This window comes from Chenopodium quinoa, unplaced genomic scaffold, assembly GCF_001683475.1.
Source record: "Chenopodium quinoa cultivar QQ74 unplaced genomic scaffold, ASM168347v1, whole genome shotgun sequence".
Taxonomy (NCBI): Eukaryota; Viridiplantae; Streptophyta; class Magnoliopsida; order Caryophyllales; family Amaranthaceae; genus Chenopodium; species Chenopodium quinoa.
In genome coordinates this window covers 6,280,843-6,291,131 of record NW_018745448.1, presented here as the reverse complement: position 1 = coordinate 6,291,131, position 10,289 = coordinate 6,280,843, and the positions used below count along the sequence as shown (strand labels likewise).

Sequence of the window (10,289 nt, the reverse complement as noted above, 5' to 3'; positions counted from 1 at the left end):
AAGCATCGGTCCAAAGGCCTTAATTAAGTCCATCAAAAGAGCCCACGCGCTCAAGGTGACAAGGTTTTACACGTGTCTTGGGGGCCTCATCTTAATTACTATTCTATGGGTATAAATAGTTTAAATTCTACCATAATTAGGAATTTAATATTAAGCCTCAAACACTTACTCTCTTGCATAGCATTTAATATCATTTCTTTGTAGTAAAGGACTGACTTAAGCATCAGAAGGGTCCTTAGCCAACCCCCAAGGCCAATTAATATGCTTTGCTATGCAAGAAACCCTCAATCCAAAGTCAATTGAACCGGGCCCCCTTTTTAGCCCAATGGACTAAGGATCTTCTTAAGTCCACGTTGTGTTTACCGAAACAAGTACTATTAATCAAACAATACCCAATAATGATGTTATCAAGCTTTGGTGCTAAAAATAGGAATACAATCAGACAGAAACAAATATATATCTATAGCTCTCCAAAATTCATTGTGATAGAAATTGTAAAAATAGACTTCGTGTATCTTTAAAATAAAGAGTTTACCAAAAATTAAAAAATTAAAATAAAAACATAGTCGAAGATAATAAAAAGTTCTTGAAATCTGAAGTTGGTTGTCGTCGACCATTGTGCAACTCACTCTTTTATGTTCATGGAATAAATAAAATTAAGAATTGGATGGGGGAGAAACAAGGGAGAGAAGCCCATTACAAAAGCCTAAAATAAAATTTCGTTCTAAACCACTTGACAATAAGAACAGTAGTCCGCTTGGAAAATAAACTAAAAGCTCTATACTTTTTTTTCAATATGGGACTAAGTAGTACAGACAAACCATACTTGCACTTGCACTTAACGAGAAGCATCATAAAACTCCATGTATGTAAGAGTTCAGAACATAGATGTAATATATTGTAGTACTAAAATATCAAAGTTGTAGCCACTTAGAATATTAGCTTATATTATAGGGCTACTTTGGATGTTAGATACTATTGCACTTTGGGGAGGAATTCTAATTATATACTTCTGAATTACTGAAGTTGGAAATATAACAGTTTTCTCTAGGCATCTAAATGAAACAAGTTTACAGAATGCTTATCCATTGATTTAGTATCTAGAAATTCTAGACAAGACAAATCAATGATACTTCAACAATATCAAGCTTTAACATCGATCAACATTCGTTACTGATTTATAATTTGAAATCAACTGAGAATTTATAAGTCGTTTGAAGAAAAGAAAGGAAAAGAAAAGTAAACTTCTCCTGCAGAACACTCATGCAGTGTGCAAGTTAGTAAAGGTACATAATGATTACAGTTCTTACAAATTCGAAAGAATTTTTGTGTCAATTTCGGTGTTTTGAGATTCTCTGCTTAAGTTCACCCTTATTAGCACCAATAAGCCTGTCAACCTCTTTCCCCTTCCTAAAAAATACGAAGGTTGGCATTGCATCAACCTCGAACTCACTGGCAACATCCTGTAAAAAAGGGGATACAAAATCAGTTCTCGAGCAATACAGATGAAAGAATGATTTGAAACAAAGAGCGTTAATGTAGGAAATATGGTTATCTTTACCGATAGCTCATCCACATCGATTTTGACAAACTCAACATCTCTGTACTTTGTTGAGAGATCTTTGACAATCGGTTCCATGTATTGGCATGGTCCACACCAAGAAGCTGAGAAGTCTACAATCATCTGCAGCTCCCAAAATGAAACAAGAATTGGAACTTATAACACAGATACTGATAGAAACAAGAATTAACAACAAACAGAACTCACCAGTTTGTCAGAATTCTTCGAGGATTCCAAATGTGAACTCCATTGGTCTGTAGAATGAATTTCGACGACTGCTGGTGGTATGCCACGGGAAATACGAATCCCCATTTCAGGAAGGAGGTGGAAGCTAAGTTTGGAAATCTGTAATTCTTCGTGAATGATAAGCTTGAAGGAGGAATATATAGAGATGATAAGTTGATGATCATTGTAGATTCCCCTTCTCCAACCTGGTATCAGATGCCTTCATTTCTGAAGTTGACATATATTATAGTTTATGTTGAAAGAGAGATGAAATTTTTTTTTTGGAATATATGTTACATGTCTCCGACTGAATTTAATCACTAGAAAGAATATAGCTTTTAGTCCAGAAACTGGGTCTTGTAGCCGAAACTACAGAATTTCAATTGTTGCCACTAGGATAATACCGTGAAATTAATAACAAAAAGAATTGTCACAAACAAATGCTTACACCATACTCCTCAAAATGATGCTCAAGAAAAGAATGCGATTAAGGCATCTTTGAAAAACAGTAGAAGGCCAACCCACTCTGTTTAACTAGAATCCACTTTTGTTATCACAAAGCACTGATACTGCTCAGTTTTAGCATCCTAAATTCAATTTTAAAAAGTGCCACATGATTCATATTATAATCTCACTAATAAAGAATACTAAGTATTATAGTCAGATCAAGGTACATAAGACAATAGACATGAATGTATATAGAATCAAATAGTTAGTACGCGGTCAATAGAGCTTAAAAACATGCAAGTTCATTGACAAAAAGACGCGAAAAAGACAGTGGAACAAAAAGACAAGACAATGCGCAAGATAGAAGTTGCTTCTACTACATAGGTGAGCATCCACTACTTCAACAAAAACTACCAATACTAGTACACTTCCCAGGAAGTGCAACTCCCAGAAAGTCGCAAACCCTTGATTGTGCAACACCTTGGGTCCAAGCAAACAACCATCACACCCTCTTTACCTCTGCACCTGTAAATTAGGATGTGTGGTCTGATTCAGCAAGCAAGATAAGTTTTTCACGTAAAGCGTAGAGCATATTAACACCCAAGCAAACAGAGAAATTATCAAGCAAAGAAATTTGCTAGACAAACGATAATGACTTCTCCAGGTCATGTTATATTAGAGGGTTTTTATAAAACCATCCATTCACTTAAGTACAAAAGAGCAGTGCCCAAAGGAGGCAACTAAATTGGTGAATTCATAAATAGACCTACAAATGCTACTATGCCCAGCGCACAGCAAAATCACCAGAACCCACCAACGATGAGCCAATAACCAAAAGACAACCTATATTTGCACGTGTTATGATGCAACCCCCATATTTGCTTCAGCATGATTGCCTTGTTCAGCAGAATGGTTGTAATATGGGTTCCCACCATTACCACCTCCTCCCCTGCCACCTCGTTTATTGTAGAAGTTCCTAGGGTTGTAGTTGTCATAATACTGACCACGTCCATTCTGGTAAGGCCCACCTCCCCTGCCACTACCCCTGCCACCTCGGCCATTAGGGTAACCTCTACGACCACCTACACCTCCACGGCCACCTCTCATGCCTCTTCTTGGATTGTACTGCTGCTCCCTGAAGTCCACATTTCTGTAGCCATGCTCTTCCTCAGCCTGTAATTGTCCTTGTTCTGTTTGGGGCCGTTGGGCTGAGTTCGTTTCAGGAGCATTACCTGCCTCCAAGTCATCCTACGAAACAAAAGCCCTAAATATTAAATTCACTGATAAACAATTAAACTGAACAAAATTAGTGCTGTCAAACGGCCAAACTCAAACCAATAACAGACCTTCTGAAACTCCTCAGCACTGCCAACTTGATGTTCCCTGGTTTCATAATCTTCATAATTAGCCAAATTCTCCTCCTGTAATTGTCCAATAATAAAAGTTAGTAAAGCTCCTAAGCTAACCTTGTAAACATCGTAACAAGTGTGTATCTATGCCACTACACAAGTATAATGGCAATAGAAGTGGTAGTTGTGGAAAAGTTAATTAAATTTGGAGTTATATTGTTTTTGGGGAGAGAATGGTTATATACCAGTATATTTAATTTTTCAGAGTGAGAGCACAGATATTGGGGATTCAATGTTAAAAAGTTGTGATTAAAAAATATAGGAGGAGGAGGGAGGGGGGGACGACAAAAGAACAGAAATTTTAAATCCTACATCAGCTCAAGCACACCAATGAAATCCAATAGCACTACTAAACAGGAACAAAAACCACATCATGTATACCCCCAAAATGCCAACCTTTTTAAACACCCTCCCCACCCCCCACCCTTCTAAACATAAACAAAAATTAAATGGTATAGCAGACAAAACAGCGTTTCACAATTACTTCTGTTAGCCAAACTTGAAAGACACTTTCTCCTCACGACTAAAAAAGCAGCCCTTAAGAAGCCTTATATGCCTAATCCCTCAAGGTATGGCCTAACCCCAAAGTACCAAGTACTAAATCAACAATGATGCTCAGTTTTCCTGAACAAAGCCAACACTTCCTGTCACAGCACTATTTATGCTCTCCCACAATTACCAGTAGGTCCAGTACAACTACAGTACTACAAGGAAACCTATCAGCAAAAGACATCTTCAAATGATAATGACTACCTTATTATAAGATATTACATTCGCCTGATGCCCACTAGCAAAAAAAAACAAAAAAAGCCAAGGGATGTGGCATACTTCTGATGTGAGTTTTACATTGAGACTTGATGACCATATAGAAGTTATTTGAACAAAACTTAGAGAGATATTAAGTATTCTATGACAAGGAAAAGAGCACCTTAGTCTTAGTTGTTTCTAGCGCATTATAGGATTTCCCAACGGTGACAACATAGAAAGTCACAAAATCTTAACCCACTAAATTTTCGTTCTTTTCTGAATTCTATTTATCTTAACTAAACTGAAGTCGTTATCTTAAGATACTGAAATGAACTTGGTAGGAATGTAGGACTTAGTTAAGATCAACGTAAATAAATTTTTTTTTTTAAACTTCACTTAGCCAACGCTCCGTCAAAACTCGACTCGAGTTAGCTCGACTTGAGATGTTAACGAGCACGAGTTGAGCAATCTCTAACTAAACTCGATAAGTTTGTGAGCAACTTGATAAAAAAATTTATTAATATAGAATTTATAAACAAAGTTACCATGTTTAAACAAGTTTGACAATTAATAAGTGTTAATTTATATTATCAAAAGAATATATAAAAAAAATAAAAAAATATATATAAAATGAACAAAAATAAATAAAACCATATAAATATAGCAAGGGCTAAAAATTTAACGAGCAGATCGGGAGCTACTCAACTCGACTAGGAACTTTAATGAGCACGTGTCTAGCCAGTTTTATAAGCTCGAAACTTTAACGAGCACAAGTTGAGCACATGTAAAAAGTTTTCGAGTCGAGTTGAGCACCCCTCGGCTCGCTCAATGAACACCCCTATGTTCTATTCACTTACTATAGATACGATAGATACGTATTCAAGAAATTATTGAACAATATGGGTGGGTGTAAGATAAAATAGGAAAATAATGTAAAAAGGTTGTTTGTGTAAGGAAAAGGTGAATAAGAGAGAGAGAAAGTAAAGGTATACTTATAACTATTATGGGTAAGGTTAGATGGTAAAAAGGTAATGCCATAAATAGAATAAAGTAAAGTGGGTCGAACATTAAACAGCCTAAAACAGAAAGTGGATAGTACTAAAAAGAATGGAGGGAGTACATGAAAATCTTAATTGGTCACTAATCACATCCAATGATGTAGCTCTCATTGAGTTTATATTACGGTAGTCTGTGTCTTTAGAAGGAAGAAATATGTCGATAATATTAAAATTGGAAGGTCATCAAACTTATTCAGATGAGGTTAAAAGAGTCAATTTCCTCTAAGGTTGTACAGTTGGAACAAAAAAATAGTTGAATACAAGAAATGGCCAGACTTTGAGGTGTAGAGCAGATTTAGACAAGATTATCAAAAGAAAAATAGTTCCTCCATTCCAAAAATATTACAACAATGGAGTTTCTACAGTATTTATTCCCTTCCGTTCCCCCATCTACTATGACTTTTAGATAAGAAACAACAGTCGTGTATGAACTTCATTACTATGCCACAATTTATGCTTTCAAATCAATTTAAAAACTTTAATTATAAATAATTCAAGATGGTAATGTTTAAAGTAGTGCATTAGGGTTTGTACCTTTCATACTTGGGTTAGTTTTATATGTAATTCACGTGTTTCATGGTCTCATACCAGCTTTTACCTACTTTTTTTATTATTTGCAATATTTTTGGTACGAAGTAATTTTGTTTTTAGAATAAAACAGAGAAACCAGCAGCCTAACCCTTCTAGGCTGGATGCACACTTTTTGCTCATAATTATATATAAATTGCACTCCCCAAATATCAAAACATTCCAAACTTACGAGTCGCAAGGACCCAAGCCAGTAAACAAACAACGGTGTCCCCATTTGTTTGCCAAGGCCATAGTTTAGATAGTATAGGCATCATCAAAAATACTTATCCAGCATCATTGTATTAGTTGGTGCCATATTTTATCACTACTAACAGAAAATTTATAGACAACTTGGTACCCTTGGTGGCATAAAAGTATAAAACTAAAATCCAAATATATTAAAAATTAAAAGGAAAAATAATCTAAATGTAATCAATCAAAGCTTTAATCCTACCAAAAGTGATTACTCCATGTATGTATTTAACAATAATTCTTCATTCGGACTACATATATATAGTGTAAAGAGCGACAAAGCAATAGCTAGCAACCTCCCCTGTTATTGGTGTTATCTACATCGTTCATATATACACCTAGTGGGGCATTGGCTAAGAAATTAAGACATGCCAAAATTCCCTACAGACCCATACAACAAGAAAACCAGGGCATAAAACGCCACTTCACAAGAAAAACACAAGTAACCACTCTTTAACAAATAATCAGGCCTCAATTTTTCTCCTAATATTGAACACAAATCAATCAACTTATCAAGTTGTGCAGTTTACATAATTGTTGCATTTAAGTTATAAAGCATGAGATGAAATGCACCAAATGCTCACGATATAACGTAAGATTTTTAAATTACTTAGCGGCAGCAAACAAGGACCAGAATTTAGGGAATAAAACTGATTAAGGGATCCCAAAGCACATCATAGATCCCAAAGCACATCATAGTGTCATACACATACAAAGATACAAGCAAGGTTTGAACTATCAATCAACAAGATAACATATCTAACAATTCATAGGGTTACACAAAACGTTTGCAAAGGCATATATCAATCAACAAGATAACATATCTAACAATCTTAATAGGGTTACACAAGAAGTTTCAAAGGCATATCTTTATGATTTGCAACAATATTCCAAAAATTAATTGCATGGTGCAAAACAAAATATAATACTATATATATAAATAGTTGCAAAGAAGGCTATCTGTGTTCCCAAACGAGAGAAATTCAATATATGCTTCTCTTATTTTAATCTAATTTATTCTCATTACTAATATGCCATAACATTTCCATAATTTTAACATTTCCAAATACCTGATGACATGAACATCACAATAATCCATTCTTGCCCACCCGAAACAAGTGTCCAGAGCTTGATCATCTAATACTATAAATCGTATACAAAGCATTCTCATAAACCCTAAAATAAACCCTATTTTGAAATTTAAAGGAGTAATTAAAATCTTTTGCATAAATCTTACTAGGGTTACACAAGAAGTTTCAAAGGCATATCTTTATGATTTGTAACAATATTCCAAAAATTAATTGCATAGTGCAAAAAAAATATATATATAATACTATATATATAAATATAAATAGTTGCAAAGAAGGCTATCTGTGTTCCCAAACGAGAGAAATTTAATATATGCTTCACTTATTTTAATCTAATTTATCCTCATTACTAATATGCCATAACATTTCCATAATTTTAACATTATAGCTTATGGCATGAATATCACAATAATCCATTCTTGCCCACCCGAAACAAGTGTCCAGAGCTTGATCATCTAATACTATAAATCGCAAACAAAGCATTCTCATAAAGCCTAAAATAAACCCTTTTTTGAAATTTGAAGGAGTATTTAAAATCTTTTGATTTCTATTTCCATAAATCAATAAGTTAAAAATGTTTTGCAATGACATTAACACCTTATACACATCACAAGAAAATAATTAAACTTGATAAATTTGGTGCCACAAAAGAATCAAACTAATCAATAATTTAGTTATTTACCGTATCCTGATATTGCTCAGCGGATCCCTCAATGTGCACGGGTACTTCAACAGGCACCATATTCTCGTGCATCGGAACCTGGAAAGACCCGAAATTTCCAACCGCGGCGGCAGCCGCCACTTCCCCGGGCCCCTTCATCTGCGGTGTGGCAGTGAAGTAGTCTGAAGCCATAATCTTATTCAATTTCTCCTTTAACCCGGCATCTGACCAAACCAACACAACACTCCAACCATCACTTCAATATAAAATTCAATCAAACAACACAATCAAAACAAAACGAATTAGAATTATGCAAAACAATTACATGTAATATTGGATTGAGGATCAATAGTCTGATCGGAATTGTTTAGCCAGAGTTGAGCATGCTGAACGCACATATCCAACGCATTTTGATGCGACAAAGCCGAATTCGCCGGCCGCGAAACCATCAAACCCTGCAACGCTGAAATCAAATCCAAATCGCGCTCAACAAGTAGATCAGTAGCATCATCAGTGACATAATCGTAGGTTAAACAACAACCACGCTCATGAGTCCGCGTCAACATCAATGAAGTGAAGTCACCTTGAGGCTTCACATCAAACAAACTCCCAAAATACATCAAATACAACAGATCCTTAACAACACCTTCTTTGTTATCGTCGTTATTCTCCGACGAACGATGATCCTCGACCTCCGGCGCAACTTCCTCCGGCGACTGGTGTTCCTCCGGCGAGGAAGACGGCGTCGTTTTGGAGGTAGCGACAGCGAGGGAATGTTCTTCTTCGACGGCAATGGTAAGAGGAGCGCGAAGCTTATCGAGCTCGTCGATGAGAGCGACGACGGCGGGTTTAGAGCGAAGAACGTCTTGCTGTTCTTTGTTAAGGGTTTTGCCTTGAGCAACGGAGTGCTCCATTTGAGAGATGCGGTTGAGCTTCTTGCGGAGTGCGCGGAGACGTTTGGTGATGACGCTGAGGACGGGGCCCTCGGTGGCGGAGGTGGGTTCGGAGGAGGTGGATGTTGCCGCCATTGGAGGTGGTGGAAGAGAGAGAAAGAGAGAGATTTAGGGTTCGCCCTCAGGGAAAGGACGAAGGAGGGTAGCGGCGATGAGGAGGTTTTGGAGGAAAAGTGGGGGGAGTAGAGACAGCTTTGATGGGCTTACTTATAGTTGTACTCTTACACTCTAGACTCTACAAATTCCAAGTTTATCTTCTATGGACGTACTTTTTTTTAAAGAAAATTCTATGAACATATTTTTATCTAATGGTAATTTCGTAATTAATTTTCTACATAGTATGATTTTTTTAAGTAAAGTTAATTAGTGTGTAGCCCGGGCGTTGCACCAGTTGCTATTTTAATTAGATCTTTTGATTATCAATTATATACATTTATTTTCATGTTTAGAATATAGTTTATGATTGTCTTAGATAATTAAGTAACTATCTTTCTTATAAAAGGTTGGGTGTTTGAATCCCCTTATCGTTTCTTTATATGATAGTGATAATGTGGCATAATGAAATATGGAGTAGGTGACATGGCGTGGTTTATGTGGCAGAGAGACTTTCTTAGTAACGTCTTTTAATATATTAGTGGCAAAATTAGTATCAATAGCACCAAATATACGTTGGGTGTAGAAAATAGCACAACCTTAATCGAGTGCATTCTACATCACAAACTATTAGGCCAATTGACCAGATTGATAAATGAAAAAAGATCTTTAGGGCCTATTCTCATACGATTATTTTCCGCTCAATTCAGCTCTAATAAGTTCAGTTCAGTTCAGCTCCTAATTTCCTTCTCTTATAAAATATTCAGTTCAGTTCAGCTGAGTTCATCAATGAGAACAGGCACTTAGCGAAAAATTGGTCAAAATATATCTCCGGCAACAATTTGGTAAAAAAAATAAATAAAAAAAACTAACCCTAATAGTTAATTTGGTAAATAATATGATCTTAGACGACAATTAACTCAATAAATACAAAAATTTCCGATAAATTACTCGCGAATGCTTAATTTAGTTTGTTTTCGTGGTTTTTTTACCAACCTTTTTTATGGAAATATCAATTTCAAGAAAAAAAATGTTAAAGTATCAATTTTCATTTAAGTTTCATACCCTTATTAACAAATTTTTTTTTTTAAAAAAAAAAGGGGTTGAAAATAAATTTGGTATTGGAATCTAGCAAAATATAAAGAAAATGACATATTAGTTCAAAATTTTAAATAGGAAAAATAAATTTTAAAACAAAAAAAAAAAAATTAAATTAGGAATTTTA

At 35.4% G+C, this 10,289-nt stretch overlaps 2 protein-coding genes across 2 annotated transcripts; both read right to left on the bottom strand.

Annotated features, from left to right (window-relative positions):
• Positions 1-1,130: 1,130 nt before the first annotated feature.
• LOC110713829 (thioredoxin H2-like) lies at positions 1,131-1,946 on the bottom strand. The gene is made up of 3 exons (XM_021892269.1): positions 1,769-1,946; positions 1,562-1,684; positions 1,131-1,463 (listed from the first exon to the last, which is right to left on the bottom strand). Exons 1-3 carry the CDS (start codon positions 1,871-1,873, stop codon positions 1,332-1,334), a joined length of 360 nt encoding a protein of 119 aa, XP_021747961.1. The 5' UTR covers positions 1,874-1,946; the 3' UTR covers positions 1,131-1,331.
• A 904-nt stretch (positions 1,947-2,850) lies between these two features.
• LOC110713858 (heterogeneous nuclear ribonucleoprotein A3 homolog 1-like) lies at positions 2,851-9,188 on the bottom strand. Its single transcript, XM_021892296.1, has 4 exons — positions 8,344-9,188; positions 8,040-8,242; positions 3,580-3,654; positions 2,851-3,481 (listed from the first exon to the last, which is right to left on the bottom strand). The coding sequence occupies exons 1-4, from the start codon at positions 9,044-9,046 to the stop codon at positions 3,092-3,094; spliced, it is 1,371 nt and encodes a 456-aa protein (XP_021747988.1). The 5' UTR covers positions 9,047-9,188; the 3' UTR covers positions 2,851-3,091.
• Between the last annotated feature and the right edge of the window lie 1,101 nt (positions 9,189-10,289).

Bases quoted from the DNA above. Each gene is read 5' to 3' on its own strand.
- LOC110713829 (XM_021892269.1), bottom strand. From the start codon at position 1,873: ATGGGGATTCGTATTTCCCGTGGCATACCACCAGCAGTCGTCGAAATT. The intron at 1,685-1,768 runs GTGAGTTCTGTT...TGGGAGCTGCAG, and splicing joins CGAAGAATTCTGACAAACTG to ATGATTGTAGACTTCTCAGC. The intron at 1,464-1,561 runs GTAAAGATAACC...CCTTTTTTACAG, and splicing joins TCGATGTGGATGAGCTATCG to GATGTTGCCAGTGAGTTCGA.
- LOC110713858 (XM_021892296.1), bottom strand. From the start codon at position 9,046: ATGGCGGCAACATCCACCTCCTCCGAACCCACCTCCGCCACCGAGGGC. The intron at 8,243-8,343 runs GTAATTGTTTTG...TGGTTTGGTCAG, and splicing joins TCCTCAATCCAATATTACAT to ATGCCGGGTTAAAGGAGAAA. The intron at 3,655-8,039 runs GTAAATAACTAA...GGACAATTACAG, and splicing joins CTGAGCAATATCAGGATACG to GAGGAGAATTTGGCTAATTA.